This window comes from Athene noctua, chromosome 2, assembly GCF_965140245.1.
Source record: "Athene noctua chromosome 2, bAthNoc1.hap1.1, whole genome shotgun sequence".
Classification (NCBI taxonomy): Eukaryota; Metazoa; Chordata; class Aves; order Strigiformes; family Strigidae; genus Athene; species Athene noctua.
Genome location: NC_134038.1, coordinates 113128642 through 113153873, shown reverse-complemented (window position 1 = coordinate 113153873; position 25232 = coordinate 113128642). Strand labels below are relative to the sequence as shown.

General features: G+C 44.9%; 1 protein-coding gene across 2 annotated transcripts in view; it reads left to right on the top strand.

Moving 5' to 3' along the window:
• Positions 1-25232, top strand: part of PTPRN2 (protein tyrosine phosphatase receptor type N2) — a 685048-nt gene that overhangs the window by 556516 nt on the left and 103300 nt on the right. For both annotated transcript variants that reach the window (XM_074899931.1, XM_074899932.1), the window contains one exon: positions 20038-20250. In XM_074899931.1, coding sequence (XP_074756032.1) covers positions 20038-20250 — 213 coding nt within the window. The remainder of the gene's footprint in view (positions 1-20037; positions 20251-25232) is intronic.

Below are 25232 nucleotides of genomic sequence, written 5' to 3'. Positions count from 1 at the left end.
CTCAGCCTGTTTTCTCCATTCAGTGAGTTCACCCTCAAAAACTATGATTTGTAATTGTAGACCTAAACCATACACTGTAACTGTGAAATAGTACAGTCGCCTGATTTCTTCTCCCATAAAAAGGACTTTGAATTTATTCCCTTTCTCAGTCACTGGAAAGCAATTTATAATATTCTTGTTCTCTAGGTCTTGAACAATGAGGTCCAGCTCTCTGGCCAAATGTATAATTTATTTTGTTTGACATTTATTCTGGTAAGCGCGTTAACAAAATGGCAATTAAAACTGCATTTTGTTAATATACTCTTAAGAAATTCTCTTCCTCTCCTTACCACATGTCATCACTGACACTTACACAACCAGGACTAAAGCCAAACTTTTGGATCTTTTCATTTAGTGTTGTAATAGGGTGTAAAGCAACAGAGCCTTCTTAATCTCAGATCCGTGGTCTTCTTAAACCCTATTCTACACAGCAACAGAGAGTGAAAGTCAGGACTCTGTGGGAAACCCACAGAAAGGAAGCAGCTTAAAAATAATGATCTTGATGATCTGTTTGTTTGGGTTTCTGCTCATTATCCTTCAGGCAGATGAACTGCCTTTTAAAATCCAAAGTGGTATGGAGAAGTTGTTTCAAAGATGATGTAAGTGGTGAGACAAAACGGAGACTGCAAAGAGAAATGAGAAGCTGGTCTGATACTAGGGCAAAGAGACACAGTTTGTTCCTAAGCATTTCCCCTCTACTGCCCCATCAACTGAAGCAACCTGGGATACAGAGTAAACACTTTGGTAGAACCAAAGTGCTATCAAGGCAACTGGATAACCTGCTGCATTTTAGCCCAGCTGTGCATTTATTGCAAGCAACCAAGTGCAACAGGAAAATTTCTTGTTAAATAGTCCAATTTCATCCAAGAGTCCTGTTGAAAACAAGTACCGGATCAAATGGCTGGGATGAAAAGTAATTTGCAACCTTATTCCATCTCTCATTTCCATGCCAATGAATGCTCAAACTTGTGAAGAGTGTACAGGATTCACAAGTTGTCCCACATGGATAAGACAGGACAGCTTTGGTCATCTTTGTGAGACATTTCTCCTTTTGAGGGATGACTCATGCAGTGTCACCCTAATTAAAACTGAAAGGGGGCTTTCTAAAAAGAAGCTTGATGTTCTTGTTTTAATGCACTCATGTTGTATTCCTATCCTGAAGGAGTGGCCTGTCTATAGAGGCTGGGAGGAGTCAATACACAGGCACTCTTCTGCCTCTTCGATGCAGGGGAGTGCTCAGGGAACTGCCTGCTGCAGCCCTGCAGTTGCTTGAGAACTGCAGAGTGTCACAAAGCAACTGGAGTGGGCCAAGAACCAACCCTCATCCATGTATTAGACTGATGTAGAGAGATATCATTTTTCTTTGTCATATGTATGATCGTTATGTTTCCAAACCCTGCAATTTCAAAATTGTTTAATTTTCATATAATGGTAATCATAGTTATTACACTATGTTATGTCTAGGGGGAAAAATGAGTGGGAAATTTGTTCTGCATGAAACTACTAGATTGAGGTATACAGCAGACACATGAGCCTGTCTACATTGATTTACCCACTGACTGCATCTTAAATTTCATATCTGTTCTATCATACTCTTAATTAAGCCCTAAGTAATTTAAAGCTTTGAGGTGGACTACTGTTTTATTTCTAGCTGTGGTGTATGGAAGTGTGATTCATACGTATGAATAAAAATAGATGAGGACAGACCTTCCCCAGTGTAAACTGTTACAGCTCCAACGACTTGCCTTTCAGAGAGAAGACAGGGAAAGTGGTATAGGGATTTTTGTCATGATTTTAGAGCGAGCTGTGTTACTCATACACGGCAAAGCTACAGGACAGTGCAGAAGGAACTTCAGGGCTGAATCTCAGGCCTCTGCGTTGGTCCCATTTCATATTTGTTCCTATCTAAAGGCAGATGAATGGTGAGATGAACATGGAAAAATTCTCACAATACAGAAGATAAATACATCCTCCTGCTTACAAGGTGAGGAGGCCTACTGGAGAAACTAGCACCTCCCTTTAGCAAATCTCACACTTCACATAAAAATAACCTATGCTCAGATGTGTGGTCAGCGGGGAGCTCTCTGCCAGGACAGCTTCAGAACATATCTCGCTTACCTTTGCTATCCAGATGCAAAGTTCAGCATGTGTAATATTATGGCACAGAGTCCATAAACCAATAAATGTGTTTTGCTGATCCAGACAACATTGAACAACCTGGTTTTGAAACAGAGAAATCTATTTCTATGTGAAACTCCTTCTGTGGCACTGAATTCAGCATAATTGCCAAAAATTTAAAATCAACTTCCAGCTGAAAACTTGTCCTGATATGCCTGTGTTTCATATCTAAACTTTTCTCTGCACTCCTTGCTGGCAATGGTATACTTCTGCCTCTTGCTAGATGCCTGTTGAACAAAGCCTTTTATTGGTGTGTCTGGGGCACAATTTCAGCCAAATGTGGGAATATGACTCTTCATTATATCAATGCTGGTGAAAAGTGGTATCCAAATATCTCCAAAACCTGTTCTTTCTTTTTAGAAATAGTAAGAAATCAAATCAGAAGCAAGATATCAAAGATATATTAGTTACAGGTTTTAGGAGGAAAAATAGTACCAGTGTTTATATTTCTGACTGGCAGGAGATTTACAATCAAAATCTCTAAGTTAATTTAAAATGTGTTGTCACTTCCAGAATATGTTTTTCGGTTGGTGTCTCCTACCCTTATACCACAGGGTATCTCTCCCCACCTTCATATAGTTTCAGTTTTATTCCTTGGACTTATTCTTCTTCCATGTCGTTCAGTTGAAGTGGGAACAGAAAACACAATTCTGACAGCAAAAACCTAAAAAGTATATTTTAACTACCATAGTATGATGATTATATAAATTAATAACTGGCTGAAAAGAATTGATAAAATACCGTATTTGAAACTTCTCTTTAATATGGGAAATGTTTGCAGCATTTTTGACAAATTAAAATACTAAGCAGAAATTTATTGGAAGAAAAAAAAAAATTGTTTGGCTTTCGTTTTAAACTGGATTTATTGTTTTTCTTGTATTTGTCCTTCAGTGTTTATTTCTCTCTCTGAGTAAGTGACAAAAGGGAGAGAAAAGAGGAGGGAGAGGATAGAAAAGGAGGAACTAGGACTAAGCAGGAATGGGAAGACTTCTACCACTAAAAATTCAGCAGTGAATATCTAAGACTCCTTAAAAATAAAACATGTCTCTAAGAGCCTGCAGAACAAAAATTAGTTCAATTTTGTTGTTTTTCCTCATTTTCAGGTTGGCTCTACTACAAAGAAAATGAGAAAACTGTCTTTATTATCATTAATCTGGTTCCATTCAGCCATGCTATTTATCTACAGCAAAGCCAGTAATGCAAAGGAAAGGCACAATGCCTTTATATTATTATCTTCTCTAAATATGCAAGAGTTTATGAATAAACTATTTATCAGCTTTCTTTGTGACCAGTTCTGAATTTTCTTTAAATTTGCATTATTATTACTTGCAAAGCACCTTCCACTTTGACTCCAGAATATTTTCTTCTGCTTCCATATTATCAAAGTGTCTTATGCAGAAGGATCTTCTTTTACTCTGCCAAAATCTGTCAGAATTTGCCAGCTATCCCACAGAAGGAGGATATAGAATAGAAAAGTATGTGAGATTCATGTTATACTACAGATTGGCACAAAGAAATGGAAATTAACTGATATAGCACAGTACCATAGCCTCAATTAGTTTAAATTAGGAAATTTCTCAATTTAAAATTTTCTTACTTTAAGATACATTAAAATTCTCTTCGTGTGTGGAGAATATCTGCACCGTGTCTCATTTCTGACATTTTTCTTTCCATTCATCTTGTCTACTACCACCTAAATATGTATTCAAAGTAAATCTTCCTCTCTGACTAGCTTTTGCTGGTATTCCTCACATTCTGTGTGTTTTGTCACTCTGGATTTTTGTTCTCTCCTTCCTCAATCAGGTGTTTTAACAAGAGATGACACTGTTCAAGTTTTCTCTGGGGATGTAAAACAGAACAAGATAAAATCAAAAGTTGGGCCATGTCGTGATACATATTTACTGAGACAAAAACATCTCTATCTTTGAAAGAGTGTATGTTTATGGATATATTTTTAAACTAATGACTCACTGGATATGTTGCAGTTTTTAATGGTGCATGAGTAATGCCTAGGAGTCCGTATTTAAATGTGAGGGAAATCTTGACATTTTTAAAGGGAATTCTCTGGTGTTGTTTCTATGGTAATTTTTCTAAAGACATGGTGTTTGTTTCAGTTGATTTTTAATTGTGATCAACAGTAGAGTAATGAATATATTGAACATAAAAGAAAAGAAATTCTATTTGTTATGAGCTCTTTCAGATCAGCAGGAGACCCAGAGACCAGTTACACCTCGCTTAAGTCCTTAACTAGGGGCCTAAAGGACTTTCTGTGGGTTTTGGACTTGACTTGGGTTTTTGGAAGCCAGGAAGCTGGGTGAAAGTCATAAGCATATACCAGGGAACATAGTTAGTGGGGTTACAGCAAAGTAGTCCCCAGTAGTGCCAGGTCAAATATTTGGCTTAGTGAAACAGAAGACAGGATGATCAATCAAAGGTGTAATTTAGCTAAAGGAACAACACTATTAAAAACGGTAATTTTGAGATAATGATATAGGAAAATTAAGACCTTAAGAATGCCTTCACACATCCTTTTCTCAACATCATGTTCTTCATTTGCTCAAAGAGCTGAACAGCAGAATGTTTCTATTAATCATAGTTATAACTCTAAAAACTTTCAACACGTTTACATTTTAAACAATGCAATACTTTAAGGCATAGTTTCCTTTTTCCTGTGAAGTCAGGCCCCAGTGTGCTTTTGTCCTACAAACAGGGCTAGGTAGTAGGAAAAGGTGTAAGCTTTGATCATGGCACTCATTTCCTGGCCTCTGAGGTGCTCGGGGGAGAGTTACACTTTCATGCACAAAGCGATTGATCCAAGCACCAAACCTGCAGCTCTTCCCTGGGTATGCTCAAAGTCCATCCTGAGATCCCCACAGTGCCTTCAGGAGCTCTGAGGACAGGATCAGAGGGAGTCTGGAAGGACTTCCAGAGAAAAATTTTCCATAAGTACTGTTTCTCATTAATTTCCTTGAATTCATAAGGAAATTTAACACATAAAATTTAGGAGCAGCTATGTTGGAGAGTATCTTATTCATTGTAGAAAACTAAATCGTATATGTAGTTTGAGACGGTGCAAGAATCCCTAAATTTTCCTGAGCTCTGCATTTGAAGGGGGTGTATCACTAGTATTATTGACAATTTAAAAATTTATACTGATTTAAGATAATTCTTTGAGATTTATTGGAAAATGTTTTGAACAGAGATATCATGCATGGAGTGAGTGACTAAAAGGAGGGAAGGGTCAAGGTCTTTTCTTTCAAAAGCCCAAGCAAATCACAAAAAAGTGATAAACAGATCTTTTCAGAAGCTCTGACTTTCCCTCTGCAATTAGCTTTGCATGAGAGGCTTGTCAACACGCTTCTTATCAAGCTCTGGCATGACCCCTTCCTTCTTTGCCCTTCCAAAACTGACAAAGTTATGGGAATCCAGTGATAGGCATGTGGATGTAGCTTCTGGTGCCACTTGTAAAACCACCGTTTAACGGTGAAATCTTCTGTTCGTATAAATCAGCACCATTGCTCTTCTTCTTTCATTTAAAAAAATGAGACTTCAGTCATAATTGCTTCAAACACCAAGTGTCTTGAGTTCAGGGAAAAGCTTAGGGACCATACCTACATTTAGTGTAAATTGATATACCTGTGTCAATAAAGCAGTGATTAGTGATTCTAAAGTCTCAAGGGTTTAAATGGATTTTTAAATTTATATAATTTATTTTGAAATTAATTGAAAAAATCTAATGAGTGTGTGTGCATGCCTCATTACATGCAAAACATAGGATAAGTACTTTTTCAACAATCTCTCTGATTCCATGTGTAATCTGAAGGCATAAATTTAAAGCACGTATTTTTAAAATGACTGTGTGACACATTCATTATAGCATGCTATCACACGTGATTATTTATCTAGGTTTTACAGCATGTGGTTGCATAAACCGATGTAGTCACCTTCCTGTTTCTATAGCCAGAAAAGGCAAAATTTTTCTGTGTTCCTGAATGCTTGTATGACTCAGAGAAGTAAAGAAACTTTCTGAAAGTTATCTAGTCTCTACCCTCCTTCCTATAAGTGTCAGGGTCTTCTTTCTGTTTTTGGTAGGTGCTCATATTTTCGGGAATCTAGTTACATTAAAAACGCCACGCAAATAGTGCCTACTTGCTTTACTGACCAAGGTCCTGCCTACAATCAAGGGGCATTTTGTCATTTCTTCAGTAGGAGTAGAAAAAGAAGAGGAAACCCCTGACAAATTGCTTTCTAAAGTAAGGAACTGGGGTGGGAGTGGGGGTGGCATCTTTATTAGAGTGAAAGTATAAGAAGGATTTTTCTGGGTGTCTGCCATCTTTGCCAAATTATGCACTAAAGCCCAGCTCCAGGACCAATATTACTGGTGACATTGCTAATGCTGTTCAGACTTCCACCATTTCTGTGTGTCACAACACAACATTCTGTGTGTCACAAGACCCTTACCAGGGACCCAAAAGCAATGATTGCACCAACTAGAAATCTTAAAGTGGAGTACTACCACTGCATGAACTTTAGTTGGTTGGAATTCTGACATTTGATAAAACTTTGTGTACCAATTTAAATGCTGTCTTACTATGTTTTCATAAGAGGCATCGCTCTGTTTTTCACAAAGACGGTCTTTCTGTGCAATCAGAAATGGGAGGTCAATGAAAACAGAAATTCAACAGGACTGTAAAAAGCACATAAGAACTTTGTAAACCATCTGCTTTAGAACTTTATTTATAAAAGCATTTTGTTATTTTAAATTTATAATGCAAACAATTTAAAACTAATAAAAATGTTCTAACGTCAGATTCAGGTAGGTTGGAAGTGAATTTCGATCAATATAATGAAGGACAATTTTCTAACTTAATCTGTGTGTCCTGAGGCTACCAGCATCAGAAGATAAGATAGAAAGAGCAATATTTGTGTCGAAGGTGGAAAAAACACATCTTGATTTAAGATCTCATACTGATTTGCAGCACTAGCTACTATTCTGAAAACACTTTTTCACATGTAAACTGTACTAGTTTGTTTTCATCTCCAAAAAGAAGAAATAAATACCATTTTCACAATAATATTAAAATAGCACTTTAACAAAAGTAATCTGCTGATATTACAGTAGAGAAAACTGATACCTAACAGTTCTCTGAATTCTTGGCACGTACAGTACTGATGCGTAAAATAAGTTCAGCATTTCAATGATAGCCACGTTTTGTTATAACAAGATCACAGTGTAAAATCATGCATTTCTTATAATGTTTTGCTATTAAACAGGTTTTGAGTTGGCATTTTTATAGAAGCCTCTTAATCAGGCTTTCATAATAACAGTATTTAGTCTCATGTTAAAACTTAAATTAATATTTTTATCTATATTCTGTTAATATAAACCTAATCACAATGCAATTAAGGTTTCAATATTGCAAGTATTTTTTGTGAAATACTGATTTACATAAAGTCTGACTCTGAAAACGTTTACTATTGTGTTCTGGTTGCTATTCTGATTAGTTCTGCTGATTTACAATTAATTTCTCAGATTGAGGTGGGCAGGATTGGGCCCTAAATGGCAAAGACACACAAATTGTTCTGAAATGTATAAAGGACGTGTTTCAAAACACCTCCTGTGACTCCGGGGGTATTTTGAAACTTTTTCTTCAATATTTAGTTTTCCCTCAGCTGCTGCTGCTGCTCTAATACTTGAAGGATAGAATTATTACTGAATTAGGTAGAGCGGCACTTTTTTTTTTTTTTTTTTGATGTAGCTACTAACAAGACTGCCTCTGTCTTGTCCTGTGGTTTATCTCAAGAAAGAGGTTCACCTGCAAATCTAGAACATGTCAGATTTAATTAAACTGAATATTAAAAACACAGTTCATCCAGTTGTCTTGTAATATTTTGTCTGTGGATCAGTAAGCATCCCAGGCAAGTGGATCAGAGTGATCTAATAGATTTTTAGAATTTACCTGGTAAAATTGTAATAGTAAAAGAAAATCTTCATTTGTTTAAAAATGGCTATAAAGGCATCCAGTTTTATATCACTGATTATAAACAATACATTATCAGAATGCCAATTTTACAGGGCTAGATCAGCATCCTAGAAGACTGAGCTGACCTTTTCAGACAGCTGGACCTCATTTCACTAATGGGAACCCCCAAACATCTCTTTCCTATTTAAAAATAAACAGTCAAAAGGGACAATGTGAACAGAGAACTAATCAGTAGAAAAATCTGCATTCAAGTTTGTTTGATTTGATGAAGCATAGAACTATTTTATTTATTGAAACTGTATTAATGTAATTAAAATAAATGGAAAATGCACTCTTTACTTAATTAATATTTTAAGCTGTCTCTGAAGAATAGTATGCAGCTTGAATTTAGTTATCATTTTTAAAATGCAAGACAGATTAATTAGATTCAAATCTTAGCCAGAATGAAATCATTTTCTTAATAAAGCTAAGAGCTCTAGAATTTACTTGGAAGTAGAAAGTGTCTGGTGTTGATATTTGCAGATGAGCATAAGATAAGACATAGAACTCTGTGGAGTCTAGTGGTTCAAATACTGCTAAGCCCGTTTACAAATTGTTCCTAGGTATTGCTACATTTATAAGAAAGGTGATTTCAAGACATGGAGGCTCTGTCTCTTTCTTAATACATGTATTCCTGAAGTTAAGGTAATTTGAAAAAAATGTATTTAGGAAGCGAATATTTGGAAAAGGCTTTTTGTTCATAGGAGTGAAGGAAATTCAACTTTGATCTTAAGATCATCAAGAGCAGAAAATCTGAGGGAAAATCCTCTGCAACATACTTGGCTTTATATTTAAGGAGGAAGGCTCTAAAGGATGTTAGATAAAACTTTTAAGCAAAACAACAAATGAGATGAAATTGTGTTTTAGCTTTATCACACATTCTTTAAAAGAATGAAAGTCTATTTCGTGCTATACATTGTGCATGCATTTGCAGACAGAAGTGACTAAACTTAAAATTGCAGACAGATCTGTAGTCAGAAACCAAGGCAAAAAGGCTGCTGTGGTTTTTAGCACCCAGTTATGAAGAAGGAAGGGATTTTTAGGGGAGTCCTGACAGACACTGCTGGTTCTCAGACAAGAGTTTTGTTCTGTGCAAACTGGGACTATGTTTCAGCTTCATTCTCATTGAAATTGCAAGATTCACGGTATTTTGAGTTTAAGTGTAGTTCAAATACAACTCTTGAATTTGGATGAATGTTAATGCGAATCTTCAAAATACTGGTATTTTAGATGGGCTAAAACCACAGAAACTGTCTCAAAGTCATTTTACTTTCAATTTCAAATGTTTTCCGAGAAAAAGACATGAAACTTTCTAGAAATGCTATGACGAAATGTTGCTCATGGCAAGGCTTTTTGTTTTCCCATTTACAAATTCACTAAATCGTATGAGAAAATGCATTTAGATCACCTGTATGTTAGTTATTAAATTTAAAATGATGTTTTAGCAAGTACCCGCAAGTTGATTCATAAATAAGGGCTGTAACAGTACTATGAAAACTTTAAAAACAGGTTTTAAGTTTTAAAGTAGTAAACTATTGAAAATTATTTCTTCCATCTGGCAACACATCTTATGTTTTTAATGAATAGCACATTAAATAATCTGTGCTTCAATAATTTCGTCGGTGTGACACAGATATTTGCCATCCCTTCAAAAGTTGTATGTAGCACATGATTAAAGTAATGAAAAGTACATAAAAATGAAAAGATTTAAAAATGTCACTACAAATTACTCAAAATTTCACTGTTAAAAAAATTATGTATTTTAAATAGTACTTTGCTGTCTCTTGACACTTGGCCAATCAATTTCATGTTCAACCCGTTCATCACCTGACAGTTCTGAAAAGATGCGGTATTTGCTCAGGAAATGATAATGAATATATTTGTAAATAAGAAATACAAACTACAAAGCTAATGGAAGTATTTATCAGTTTCAGACAGTTCATTAGAAGGATCAATATGCAGACACACGTGTGTTTTAATGAAATCTCTTGGCGGGTTCATTTATCTTTCAATTTAAGTAATACAGGTTAGTGAGCAAATTATGTATGCTATGGCTCTTACCGGGGCAGGATAATATTAGACGAAGAAGGGTGCTATCAGGCTGACAGACTGACAAAGTATTAAGTTGATACGGTGCACTAAAAATGTAGCTGTTCAAACGTTTGGAGAAGCCAGGTTTGTGTTAATCTGTGGGAACTTGAAGGATTTTCCACGAGCAGAGTCAGGTGGGAGCATGAGGAGTCCCTCTTCTCCCTGGAGACCTTATTGTCAAAAATGGTCTTGATGTAAACAGCATCTTCCGCACTCTGAAATGGTTGGGGGGGGGGGGGGGGGGGGGGGGGAGAGAGCCTATGGCACAACTCCTCTGCACTTTCTGACATGGCAGAATGCCCCTGTACAGCGGATGGTGACACCTTTGGTGCTGTCCTACAGGTTTAAGTGAAGTGTCGCTCTGGGTCGGGGGATGCTTTGGGGAACACATGCTGCCCTCGCCCTCCCCGGCTCCCCGGGCAGGTCCGTGCGCTCGCCGGGGCGGCTGCAGAGGGTCGCTGGGAGGATGAACACTGTCCGGAGCTGGGGGGGCGGAGAAGGAAAAAAAGGAGAAGCTACGTGGACTTGTTGCAGTATCACCGGGACAGCCGCGGGGAGCCCGAACCGCCCGCTCCCGCCGGGAAGGCAAAGCCCGAGCCGGGGCCGGGCGGGCTGCAGCGGGCCGTGCCCCCGACGGCTGCCGGTGCGGCGGGGGTGTGGGGGAAGGGGGCGGCCCGGCCCTCCCCGTCCATCCCATCCCATCCCATCCCATCCCATCCCATCCCATCCCATCCCATCCCACCCTCCGCACGGCGCTCACTCCGTACCGTCCCGCCGCCGCCGGGGCCGCCCCGCGGCTGGCGACCGGGCGGGGCGGAAGGGGTCCCTTCGCGGGGGAACAGTGTGTGTGTGTGTCCCCCCCTGATTTGCGGGTCCTCTCGGCTCAGGAGGGTTTTGCCTGCCTGGGGGGCTGCACAGGGGCTGCTTGCCGCCCGAGCCGGGGGAAGCTGGGGTACGGCGGCGGCCAGTGGGGGCTGCTGAGGGGAAGGGGAAGGGGAAGGGGAAGGGGAAGGGGAAGGGGAAGGGGAAGGGGAAGGGGAAGGGGAAGGGGAAGGGGAAGGGGAAGGGGAAGGGGAAGGGGAAGGGGGGGTGCCTCACCCCCCAGCCAGAGGAGGATCGGCTCTGCTCTGCCTGCCATCCCCAGACGTAGTGGCAACGGGAAACAATGGGGAATGGGAAGCGGGAGGGCACTTCGGGGGGATGTGTGTGTGTGTGTGTGTGTGTGTGTCTGAAGGGGCCTCCCAAGGACCTGTCACCTGCACCCGTCAACCCCCCCTCGCTTCCCTGTCGCTCTCTTCCCGCTCCCGCAGCCGGGGCTCTCCGCGGGCAGATGCTTCGGGGGTGCCCCCGCAGCGTGTTTATCGGCGGCGTGCTGTCATTTGGGGGAGACGGGGAAGGGTGCGGGGGTCCGTTTCGTTATAAGGGTCGGCGTTGCCCCGGGCACCTGCGCGGAAAAGAGGCCTTAACTGGGAGTTAGGGGTGTGCAGCGCCGGGCACAGCACGGCCCCGCTCGCCCGCCCCGGCACTGCACCCGCTCTCAGCAGTCCCTGCCGTGATTTATTTAACCAGGCTCCGGCACTGTCCCGTAGCAGCACACTGCTTCTTCCTGATTTCGTGTGTTATTTGGAGAACCAGGATGGGAGGGTGGAAAGTTTGGACCTCCTTTGCTTGGTACTGTGTGGTGGGGTTTTTTTACGGAGGAAGGTCTTTTCAGGAAGGAACGTTGAGGGCTTCTTTGCTGTATTGTCATGCAAATGATCTTTAGGTTTTCCTTGCTGTCCTTGTTTGATTTTATTTTTGGCTTTCCGTCATTGTTCTACCCTGCGCTTCCATCTGGCAAGAGTGACACCAAAAAAAAAAAAAAAAAAGAAAAGAAAATAAAAAAGATGGGGGTGAGCGCGTAGAAAAAACAACAAAAAAAATCCAACACCCACCACCCCCCACACACACACCCCCCATCCACAAGAGAAACCCCAAACAGCTTTTCCAAATGAGTGACACAGCCCGTGTCCATTCACCGCCTCACTCCGGCGAAGGGTTTCTCGCCAGCCCAGACCTCCTTAGCCAATTGCTGCCAGCAACATGTGGAGGGGAGGCATCGCTATAGCAACCGGTGGATGGGCCATGTGCGGCAGCCGGCAGGGGCTGCCAGCGGCCCGATATAAGGAGGGCAGCGCCGGGGCGCGCCGGCATCCTCCGCCCGCGCCCGCGCCCCGCGGGGACCGCCCGGGGCCGCCGGCTCCCCCCGCCCCGCCGGGCCGTGCCGCGCCGCGGGCTGCCGGGAGCGCTTGTGCCCGCCGCCGCCGCCGCCTTTGTCTCCGCTGGGGAGGGGAGGGGACGGGGGGAGAGGGGGAAGTTTTGGCACCGGAGGAGGATTGCTAGAGCCCGCCGAGGTGCGCCGAGCCCTCCCCGGGAGGAGCCCGTCCCGGCAGGCCGGCTGCGGCGCCATGGCAGCAGGTAAATGCGGCGGAAGAGCGGGTTGCGGGGGGGGAGCGCCGCGCTTCGAGGCGGCCCGGCCGGGGCTCGCGTGTGCGCGGCGTGGGGCGGGAGGAGCGGGCGGGATGGGGGCAGCCGCCGCCGCCCGCCCCGTCGGTCGAGGCCGGGCCGCGGCTCCGCGAAGCAGCGCGGGCGGCGGGCGGGGCGGCGGGAGCGGCACTTCGCCACCTCCCGGCCCCGCCGCTCCGAAAGCCCCGGGCGGCCCCGGCCGAGCGCTGCCCCGGGCGTGCCCCTGGACGCGGGGCCGTCAGACTGGAGAGGGGCAGGAGGGGGCAGCTGGCCCGGCGGGGCGAGGACGTGCCCCCCCGCGCCCCCCTCGGCCCGCTCACGGCTCGGTGCCCCCAGGACGAGCCCCCCCCGCTGCGGGAGCGCCGAGGCGGCCGCCGGAGCCCCGTTCCCCGGCGGCGGCGGCCCGGGAGCCGCGGGGCTCGGTCCCGCTCCCTGCTCTGCCGGCGGGGCCTCCGGCTCTGCCGGCGTGTTACCGAGAGACGGCTCGCTTGTTGGCGCTGGGTTTTGAGGGCGCTTTATCTAATCCCGAAATTATGTGCCTTCAGCATCAGCATTAGATCAGCGCTGGCACTACGGCCTGTGTTTCTCTTGCTTGCTGGAGATATTTGATTAAGCTCGGCTATCGCTGACCGTCCTCTTGGCTCGGGAGCTGACACTTTGTGACTTGGACCTGCTGAGTCCCTCTGTTTAGCTGTTTCACTCTGGTTTACAAAGCCTGGGCTGAGGAGGAAACCGGCTTCCTGGTGCTCCCGTTCTGCTGCTTTCCTCTACTTGCTCCCGAGTCCTTAGAGATGGGAATGGAAGTTTCTTCACCGTGGTGTCTCTGCGCCTTCCTCTTCTTGCTGCCGCCCCAGAGGTGTGCTGCGCAGCTTGGGGCAGGACGGGCCACGCTCCTCCATCGCCGGCTCTCACCTACGTCCTCCACAAGCATGGATGTGGCTGTCCGGTTTCCCGAGCCGTGTGTTATCGCTGCAGCGTCTCAGTGATGCTGTAGGCTTTTGTGCCTCTGCCGTACTCTTTAACTAAATGATGACTTAAAAAAAAATACCCAGATCCTCAGGAAGATCTTGAAGCTCTTTAAATTTCCTCTTTTGCAACCTCATTCCTTCCATGCCACAAACTTCTTTGGGGTTCTTGAATATTTTGGCATTTCAGCATCTCCTTGTAGTGGGATTCAGGATAATAGCTATAATTTCTTGTAACTCTAACCAGAAACTTCACTTCTGTTTGCCTTTAGGAAGCCAGAAGAAAATATCTACCATTGATCAAGGGATCTTTGCACTCACTGAATTCTTGATTGTATTCAGTCATTGTTCGTGGTATTAATCCCACTAAAAGGTATAGAGACGCTCCAGAGTGCTTTGTGGTGTTGAAGGTTGCGGAAAGATCATTGTACCCCTACAGATGAATAGATCTGTGGCTCTTTCAGTGACCTTTCTCAGTGATTTGAATAAGCTGCAGTTCCCAGAAATCCATCTGCCTTTTGTGTTTGTCGATTTGTCTAATCTTTCCGACCCCTAAAAGAAGCAAAAAGTACCTTCCCATCCAATTTCATCCTCCCTAGTAAAAGCGTTAAATTGACCTCATTTCAGGTGATGAACTGACAGCTGCTGAAAGTGATCCTGGCATCAGGCAAGCTTTCCGGGGTGGAGGGGGGAAGAGGGCGGCAGAGGATAGCAGCCCCAGAAATTTCCTATTAACTCTGAAGATAGTACCTTAGAACACCAACAAGTAGCCTGGACCATGCAGCTCGGGCTGAACGCAAGGAACATGATACGGTCTGAAGGTGAACATCCCCAGGCCCTGCTGCCCCAGCCCAAACTGACTGGGAGCGCAAAGTAGGGGAAGAAAAGGAGGAATCAAAACCCAGGGAGATGCTGCTCTCCCTTCTGATTGCTTTCTTATTTTACTAAAGGAAACAAAAAATCCAATTTGTAGGCTACCCGGGCACAGATTAGGGTAGCCAGACTCCTCCTGATGTAAAGTGTTTCTCTGGTTTTCTAGTAACCTATCAAAACTTAACCAGCGCAGTGTATCTCAACCTGTGTCTCAAAAAACCTTAAAGAGGGAAATGACTAGAAGTGAATTGAAGGTTTGATTTATCTAAGCGAGCAGACATATACAGATGTGTGTGTATGTATATATGAATACATATATATATATATATATATATATCTCCTTACACACCCACACACCTCTCTCTTCATGTTTTCTGTTAAGGAAATAATACACATATCCTTTATGTCTTGTTTTAATGCCAGTGGTTGCAACTATTAGCAAAGGATCCTCTTAAAAAAATTCCCCAATGAACTATAACTTCTTTTAGTGAAGTTTATTTTTAAGAATAATGATTTTCTTGTAGAATTCTTTTCTTCTGCCTAGGCACTTTTTTTCCCCTCCTTGAATGGCAGATTTGCAAGTACAATTTCATCTGCACAGAGGAACAATAGCTTTCAGTTGCACAAAGGATTTCTCCCACCCTGAATCCAAACCACAATGCCTCTTGCTCTGATAATAGCTTCTGAAAAGATTTTGTAATGCACAGAATTAATACGTGATTATTTCCGCCTCACTTCCCTCATTTATTAGATTCTATAGTGAATTCCAAATTAAAAATAGCACCTCTTGAGTTTTTTAACGTTCTAATATTTTGAAACAATTCTTATTCTGAAGTTCCTCTTTCTGCCCATGTTTACTAAGAAATCTGCATTTTTTTAGCATTGCTTAGAGACAATTCTGTGTAGTATAAATGTAAAAATCAAGGCATGAAAGAATTGCAAAAAATTACAATGTCAAGTTGGTTTAAAATGAATTGGAGTGATTTTTCCTTTGCAAACTGGAAGAGAGGTCAGGTGCAGTAACTGGCAAACTGGGTTTTAACTCGGGAATATCTTTTTTAATTTATGAAGCAAAACAAAACATCAACTTCAGCTAGAGTTTGGCTTCAGCGAGGACCAGAATCAGGCCCCGTGTCCTAAAGAAAATAATGAAGTGTAATTCTGCTGAGGCATCTGGAAGATGAGCTTTCCCATCTCTGCATGGGGAGCTCCTCTTTGCTCTTACAAAGACTTTCTCCCACACTTCCAGCATAGGTGTGAGAACTTATTTACATGAAAGCGTACATTAAATATTTACTGACATTTGCCTGGAATTCGTTTGAAATGTCGGCTGTTCTGCTGCATCATGGGATGACACCGCGGAACGGGACGCTGCTCTTTGATTAGAACAGTGATTTGTGACTCCAGCGCTATGGCTGCTCTAGTTACTGACTCACTTTTGGGTGTATATAAAATGCGTTCTGTCAGGGGACCGGGAAAGCCTACATGAGATCAGATCCTAAGCATTTTTTTCTTCCCTCTTAAGAAAAAACAACGAACCATAAACCCTCACAGAAGCGGTGTACTTCAAGCAAACACTGCTGAGTGTAAGTGGTAGTAGGTGTGATGTCGTTCTGAGACAGGGTAAATCTTTGCCTTCTCCATTTAAGCTCAGGACGGGCCGTTTCAAATCTAGTAAAGACTCAAGAACATCTCGAAAGCCTCTGTATTTGGAGTCATTTCCTAAACTGTCCATTTAGAAATAAGTTGTTTTGCCTTCACTGGGACTCTGTGATACTACGCAGTTTTCCAAGGAGAAAATCATTCAGAGGAATGTCAATATATTCAGTTACATAAAGTTTAAAAAATGCATAGTTACATGTAGCTGAGTTTAATAATTAATTATGTGTAATTTATGGGGTCTATTTATTTGTTAATCCTTGGGGGGGGGAGGTGATTTGTTTTTCTTGTTATGCAACAGCTATTGTTCCCCGTCCACCCCAGGCACACGCACCATGGCAGCCCCAACCAGCACAGGCAGAGGTGTTCTGCTTTAAAAGACATCCGCCTGTAAATGTCAAATTCATAAATATTTAAACATTTTTCTTTCAATTTCAAGTCAAGTCTGACAGGACGCCTCTAATTAACCCTGGGCTTCGTTTCAGGCCGGGGCCTTATAGCAGGGAAGAATCAGGGATTTAAGCGACGTGGGGAAGTCTGTGCTCCTGGCTGGAGGAGGTGGGGGGAAGAGGGAGCGAGCTGGTAACTAACTCGTCGGATTAATTTTTACCCTTTTCATAATACGATGTTTGGTCAGACATCAAGCAGGATGAAAGGGCAGTGGGTTTCTCCAGCTGAGTTGGGGGCAGTGGGGGCTGTTTCCTGAAGGTCCCCTGAGGGGACACGCCCGGGGGGGGCCGGGGGCCGCTGCCCTCTGCGGCGCCGGGTGTGCCCAGCCCGGGGCCCGGGAGCACCGCCGGTGCGGGACCTGGAGCCGGGGCCGGGCAGCGGGACTTCGCCGTCGGCTTTCCTCGGCGCTTTCTGCGGGGAGGCGCAGCTGGCAGCAGTCGCCGATGCCCGGGGGCGGCTGGCCGAGGTGGCCCTACGCACCAACCCCCCCTCGGAGGCAGGGAGGGGAGAGGGGAGCCCGCCGGACCCCGACGGGAGCGGCTGCGGAGGCGCTCCCCGTGAAGAGGGGGGGTGGAGGAGCGGGGTGAAGGGCCGGCGGCCCCGCGGCGGAGCCCCTCTCCCTTCCCTTATCATCCTCCCCGACGGGGCGGGCACGGCTGGGCGGAGAGCGGCGAGCAGCGGCCGGGCCCCTTGGCCCCTTCCCTCCCGCTGCGGGGCCACCACCCCTTCTGCGGGCGCGGAGGGTCGGGGCAGGGCTGGTCCCGTTCCCCCCAGACGTGTGTAGGGCTTCTGCAAGCCCAGTCCCGCCTGAAGCCCATCACTAGGGACACGGCTGCACCGGCTCCCCACGGAGGATGCTTACCGAACAGTAAGCAATGCTAAACACCCCACGGAAGGTTTCTAACTCTTCCCGGGGTGTCGCGTCCTCGGATACAGCCGCGGGCCGGGGACTGAGGGGTGTCTCGGCGAGCGCTTCTTCTCTTAAGGGCAGCTCCGGCTCCGCGGGGAAAACTGCCTGGCGAAGTTGGAAGCGACCCCTAAAATCCCTGTAACTACACGGGGAGAAAGGCCAGCGCGCTCTTTCTCTCCCCCGCCTTTACTCGAGGCATTTGACAGCACTTTGCTCCCATAGTCCTCATTGTTTCTCCCGCGTAGCCCTTTCGCTGGGTGCTTGCGCGGCCCTTTCCCGCGGCAACCGGAGAAAGAAAAGCGTTTAAAACCGCCGCGGCGAAAGCCGAGCATCAAGGGATTCAGGAGCAGCGCCCGAAACCGCCCGCCAGCCCCTGCCTCCCCGGCGGCGGCGCTGCCCCTGCGCCCACCCGGGCTCCGGGGACGGCGGGGCGGCGGCCCGAGCCGCCCGGGGAGCGGGGCCGGTCCGCGGGGGGTCCCGGCCCGGGGGGGCGGGGCGCGGCTCGTCCCGGCCTCGCTGATGGGAGGCCTGACACCGCGGAGAGGCGGATTAACGTCCCGGGGCGTTGCGCTCGGGAAGGGGGCGCCGGCACTTTCGCGGGAGCTGCCTATTTAGATGCAGATTGCGACCTCTGGCCCCGAGGGGACGGCGGCCTTTCACGGAGATGCTAATGGCAGAGCGCGGCAGCCCCTTACCCTCCCCCGGGCCCCCAGGGCCGAGGCGGCGGGAGCTGCGAGCAGGCGGCGGCTGCCGTCGGTGCTGCCCCTCCCGGGTCTCCTTCGCAGATCCCCCCGGCCCCTGCCCGGGGCGCAGGGCGGGCAGCGATGCGGGCCGCGGCCGCGCTCCCCCCGGGGCGGCCGGGGCAGGTGCCCGGCTTGCGGGCGGAGGGGGGGGGAAGGGGGGGCGCGGGGAGGCGGCCCCGCAGGCCCCCGGGGCCGGGGCGGGCAGGGGACAGGCAGCCCCGTCCTCCTGGTGGCTGTTGGGAATTGGAGGAGGGGCCGGCTGCGGTTTAGGGGAGGGGAGGGGGGAGGCGACGGGTCTGGCGGGAGCGGCGGTGGCAGCGCGGGCGCGGAGGCGGTGGCACATGCCTGGCCTGGGCGAGCCCTGCGCCCGCCCCCCGCCGCCCGGGGTTTACAAACCCGGCAAGGCAATCCTCCTCCTCCTCCTCCTCCTCCTCCTCCTCCTCCCCCCCCCCCCTCCTCCTCCTCCTCCTCCTCCTCCTCCGCTCGGCGCATCCAGGCAAGAAAATCCGGGAGTTTTACTGAACCTGCATTTCCATTAACTCGGCCTCAGCCCCGGCTAATCCGCAGCACTGAAGGCGAGGAGGCTAATTAATGACAAGCTTTTACAGTCAAGACCAGCGATAATTGCTTTGGTGGCCTTTATGATTACAAGATAAAAATGGACCGGGCCTGACATAAGAGCCACTGTGTACACTGCAAGACAGGAGGAAATTAAGAGCTGGCTAGCTGAATACGGAGCAGAAAATTACTAATAGAGGAGAGATAATGAATAGGCCGGCTAGGCATTCATGGGGAAAAATCCATTTTGTTACCACGCGAAATTAGGTGGTGGAAAGGAGTTTGCTAATTGTTCTCATCTTGTAGCAACCAGGACTGAGGCAGGGGCGTGCTTTTCAATTCATTTCCCTGGTAATTGTGAAAGGGGGAATGCAGGCCAAATGAGTCTTGCTGCAATTTGCGCGCCTGGTCTTTTCATTTTCATGTTGCGTTTTTAATTGTTGCTAATATAGCTTATAATGAAGCTAATGAGGGGAAATTATTGTACAACTTTTTAGCACATGGAGACAAGTGAAATGCACTAGAAGGATTCTCTCCTATTGCTGCAAAAATAATAGTAATCTGGAGGAGTTTGGAACTATCGCGCTTTTTTTTTATCCTTTTCCTTCTACAACAGACAAAAGGAAGGACCGCCACCTACTTTTTCTTTTCCCCCCCCCCTCTCTCAGTCGTTCCGTGTTTTATTTTTCACTCCAAGAAAAAAAAAACAAAATGCGATTTTCTCTGGCTGCCCCCGTCGCAGCCCCCGGCCCTGGCCGCGGTCCTGCGGGGCGGCGGGGAGTGCGCGGAGCTGCGGGGCGCGCCGCGGTGTTTGCGCGCAGCGAGCGCGCCCGCCTCCGCCTCCCGGTAGTTAAACGCAAACCGCCGGGAGAGGAGGGGATGGAGGGGGACATAGCCGGCAGTGCTGTCCCTGCCCGCCCGTTTGCCTCCATCCTCGGCTGAAAGTTAGTGCTGCCGGGTGGCTTCCCCCGACGGGCTCCCCTTCCTCCGCGCTGCTCAGCGACCACGCAACTCAGGCGCTGCCTCTCTCTCCTCCCCTGCAGAAAAGCAACGTCCCGCCGCTCGCGCAGCGCGGGGAAGAGGCAGAGTCCGCCAAATTCCTCCTTCTCACCCTCCTCTCCCTCGCCTGCATCGCCGGGGTCCTGGCGGCGTCGGGGGTCGCCTACTGCCTCCGCCACCGCGCCCGCCGCCGCCTGAAGGAGAAGCTCTCGGCCCTGGGGGCCGACGCCGGCTCCGACGCCCCCGCTGCTTATCAGGTAAGCACCAACCTTTCCTCCTCCGGCCCTGCCTCCCCGGGGTGCCCGGCAGAGCCCGGGGGGACCCTTCTCCTATTGGGAGCCGAGGGGGTGGGTTTGTTTCCAACGCTGCCCTTCCCCCCACACACACCCTCCCCGCTCCATTCATGTTCCCGCCGATTCACTGTAGCAGCTTTTACTGCTGGGTATTAATCTTGGCTATTCTGGGAGTGGCTGTAAATTCGTGCTTAATTAGAAACATTAAAAAAAAAAAAAAAAAAAAGCAGCCCTTGCCATTGAAATTCTCTGAAAAATAACATTAATATCCATAATCTGTCACCCCTGCCACTATTAATAACGAAAAATCTTTACCATTTATGAGGAATGGATTGCACGGTTATCTGAAGATGTCTCTCTTTTTGAGTAATCGACTTCTTCGGGGTCTGATACGAAAAGAGCCTTTGACCTGATCTGTTGCCACCTTCTGCCATTATTCAGATAAAATGAAATCTAATGCTGATAGATGGGGAGGTAAACCAGGACTGGTTCTGGGAAAACAATGGTAGCAGATGTGTACCCAGTAATACAGGAGGACTGCACTCAGGTTTCCTGAAATAAATCAGAAACCTCAGGCTTTCTCTTTCAGTTTCAAGAGTATTGGGTGGAGAGACACTCTGCGTCTCCCTGAAGTTTGTTTTAGATCGTGGCACTTATTTCTCGGTGTGTTATTGGTGTGGTAATTCATGTGTTATGGTCATATACTACACAACCTTCCTCTGTTATCCCAAAATATTTGGAACGTGACCAGGAAAAAGAATTCAGAAATGTGTAAATATTGTTGCTGTACAATCTGTGTCTGCTGTGCACTCGTAGTGTCTCGCTAATGGCACTCTTTGGTCAAGTTTCATTTCACCTCCTTGTTCTGCTTAGGATCAGACATTATGGCCCTTCTGTATTCTGGAGCAGAGATAGATTCAAATTGGCAGCTGGGAGTCATACGGGAATAAACTCATACTTCCTCCCAAAGTTTGGGTCTGCCTGTACCTCTTACATGTTAAAGATGTAATATATTAAGTATGTCTCCACAGGCTGGGTCCAGGGAGATTCTAGTACAGAAAGATAAATACGAATGTTTCTGTACCAATTAGTATCTTCAGGAATGGTTTTGGTTTTCAGCTTATACGGAATGTTTACTTAAAAAAAAATCTTTAAATTACTTTACATTTTTAAATTCAATGGCTTCCAAAGCAAGAGAGAGTGAGAGCAAGAGCATTTTCAGTGGAAAAAAAGGAGTGTCCTCCAGGATAAAATGTGAACAAACCAGCAGTTTGTCAAATCACTTTTGTTGGCCAAATAGACTGTGGCCGTAAATATTTTTGTTTGGTTTTAATAGGGAACTCGCTGTTGCCTTATTTAAATCACAGAAGCGATAGGTAGTCTTTTTCTTCCGTGAAACATGAATACAAGAATTCTTAATTTTAAAAAAAAGCCCTCCAGGTTCCAAAATCACACTTGAAACTGAATTTGTGATAATTAACAGGACAATCTTCCTACTGACAGCTCTAATTAATAGTATCTGTAATTAAAATCGTGCCCTTCCAGCAGGAAAATTGTTTGAATTTCTTGGAGTGACCTTTTTTGCCATTTCTCCTGGGAGTATAGTGGTTAAGTTGATATTGATTTTATAATGAGCTCTGGTTTGTTTAATAAGAATCTGTAATCCAGACACTAAATGAAATGTGTGCTTCATTTCTTCTTGCCAGATTTATATATATTTTAAAATCTTCCTAGTTAGATCTGAGAGTGACATTTTCTGTTTAAAAACAACAACAACGCTTCGGGGATGCTGCTCACTTTTTCAATAGCAAGACTGTATTAATATTCTTTGTTTCTGACCTTTGGGCCCAGTCCTAACCATCTGACTTCTTAAACATTTCCATTGGTTTTTCAGGGGAACTGTAGTCAGGAGTGGGAGGAAAAATGTTTTTCCTTAAATACAAAGGTTTCTAAGGGCTTGGCTCTCCTCCCATGGAAGTAAATGGGAATTTTGCCATTTGTTTCAATGGCAGCAGTAGGAGGCCCCAGTATAGACAGACAAAATATTCGGGCAGTTTTGATGATGCTAAGTAGCGTTTTATCAGAATGAATCACTGAGCCTGGTTCTGTATATAATAAACTATTCACATGGATTTGAAGAGAAATAGGATTGAGCCCTATTCGCATCATCAAAATCGCCTTAATGTTGCACTGTGTTAAATGTAATGGATATCTGGTGTGATGCATGTTTTGGATAACATGAATTAGGTTTCAGAAAAGCATCAATTATCTTTTTCCTCATCTTCTCTGATTCTCACAGGGAAATAATGTAGCCTGTATTAATACGGGGGAAGAAAAAAGCAGATAGCTTTCAAAATTGTACCTGCTTTGTTCTCTTCTGTTAAATGTTTCCCAAGTATCTGCTCAGTTAACTCAGTGTATTTTAAAAATATGAAATATTTCAGCAGCTGCTGCCACTAGACTTTAAAGCACGATACTCCCAATATGTTGCTGTTTACAGTTTAAGTGACAATTCTTTTTTTTTTTTTTTATTTGAAGGGGGAGAAATTGGTTGGTATAAAAGGGCCTGGTCACCCAGTGCGAATCAGAGAGAGCACTGAAATACCACTTTGATTCACATGCTTCTCAAAATGTCAGTGGTTTATATCTTCACATAAACAAGACTGACCTAAATTTTCAACATTTAGCAGAAGGATTTTTCATCCTAACCCAGTTCAGCCAGGAGCATTCATTTGGGCTTTTACTCCTTCCTTACTCATCCTGTGAACTTTGAAGAGTTTTTTCCCACAGTTGCTTTTTTTTTCCCCCCCTTCTCATTTTGAGATGGAGAAAACAGACAAGCCATATTCTCAAGGAAACAGCAGGCAGGCTGCTAAGTCTGGTCCCCACAATGGTGGGGACATAAGCGTTATGGTGGCATAACACTTGACATGCAACGTCACTCTCCCTCGGGCACTCACCTCCTAGCAGGAGCAGTTCTTGTGTGAGCACACTTAGCTGCTAACACAAGTACTTCTTGTGTAAATGCATGTAGAAGTGACCAGTCTTAGGCAGGACAACCAATACCATTTAAAAGTTGAAGCAGGCAAATAAAATGTCTGCGATGCCCCTGGTAAGCTGCCAAATGGCCTGATACCTCCTGAAGGTGTATTTGGTTCTTCAGGGGGCTGGTATGGCAAGCAGCTGGCCTTCAAAGTGTTAAAGTAAGGTCTGGGAGACTAAACCTTATTGAAAGACTAAGTAACAGTAGGAAGGATAGATACACAATTGCAACTTTATTTATCTTTGAATAACTAAACAACAAAATTATAGGCTAGTTTAATTAGACATCAGCTAAGGAGCTCTTCAAAATTAATGGAAATAGCGTATCTCATAAAATGTTGCATGTGCATAAAACACATTTTATACATAAAGGTGGACAGTTTTTGTGCACCTTTTAAACACGTCTCCTGTCCTTTCAAATCACATATGTAATGATTAGATAAGTCAGCGTTAGCTTTCAGGGATGACTAAAAAGAGGTTCTTACTGCTTCCGTGGTGCCCCTGCGCATGCGCGCACCTGCACCCGTGTTTTTAATTGTTGCTCGTGTTGCTTTGATCTTCTTTGAAAAGCAAGTTTAGCATTCTGCAAGCCCACTCTCTGGTCCAGGAGATTAGGGCAGAAGCGTTTTAGGAATTTTCAGCAGACACTCTTTGATTTATTTCACAACACTGAGCAGATTTTCTTCATGCACTTTGAAGTCTTTAGAACATAACCCAGAGAAAAACGGGCTTTCAGACATCAGGGGCAGGCTGCAAACAGGGCCACTAAGTGCACATCTTACTTGTCACTACTCCCATTAGCGAGCAATTTATTAATGTAATGAGTGTATGTTAGTGACTGCTACTATTTAGGGATGCTCTGTTTGATTCAGGGTGATGTATTTGTGAGTCCAGCTGAACCCTGGCTTTTGACCCCTGTGCAGGGAATGCTGGGTTGTGCAAGATGTTAAACCATCAGCATATTTTATACTTTGTGCTGCAGAACTTTCCTATGAGCATGGTCTTCTGCATCACTGATAATGCTCTGCAAAACGTTGCCCATAATGGAATTTAAAGGCAAAAGTTAAAATGCACTGAAACTGCATTCAGAAAGCCTCCCTTTTAATATTTTATGTCAATAATGTTCTTTTTAATTTTCCCTCATCTCAGCCAAAAGAACTTCCTTTAAAAAGTAAAGGGGCAAAGACCAAACAATTTACAGTGAAGTTCCTTCTTAAGCTGCCTGAAATATTCAAGGTTACATGAGCTGTGCACTGTCAGTGCAGCCGGATTACATCATCAACTGTTTTAAAAATTTGTTCAAATAACTTGATTCGGCAGGCATATAATTGTAAATTGTATGTAAATTCTACATTATTACATGTATTATATTATATATAAATTATATATTCCTTTGTCAAATGCAGTCTTATTAATTACGTGATTCTTCTGAATTCAAAGCCACTGAGAACTTCTCTGTGCTTTAATAGATTTGATCCTGCTGGTATTTTTTATTAGAGATGTTAAGAACACTATTTATGACAATTACATTAAATATTTTGCTGCAAATATTTTAAAAGGCTCTGATTGAAAGAATCCACTGGAAACATATTCTCTACTTAACCATCATGCCTAGTTTGTGTGTTTAAATACAGATAATTCGTTACCTCCAATATGGCTTCATATTTTACACTCTAGACTGACTTTCATAAGCAAACTTGTTATTACAGTATTACATCTTAATGTTATAATACTACTGTATATAAACTCATTAGAAAATGGTATTTTGCGAACTAAGTTAAATGGAAAGAAAAAAGAAAAAAAAAAGTTGCTCTTATTTGTCAAGTTCTCAGTAATATTCCAATTAACGTGAGGGTTGGGACCAAAGAAAACTGGTAAACGGGGGATAATCAGTACCATAAAGT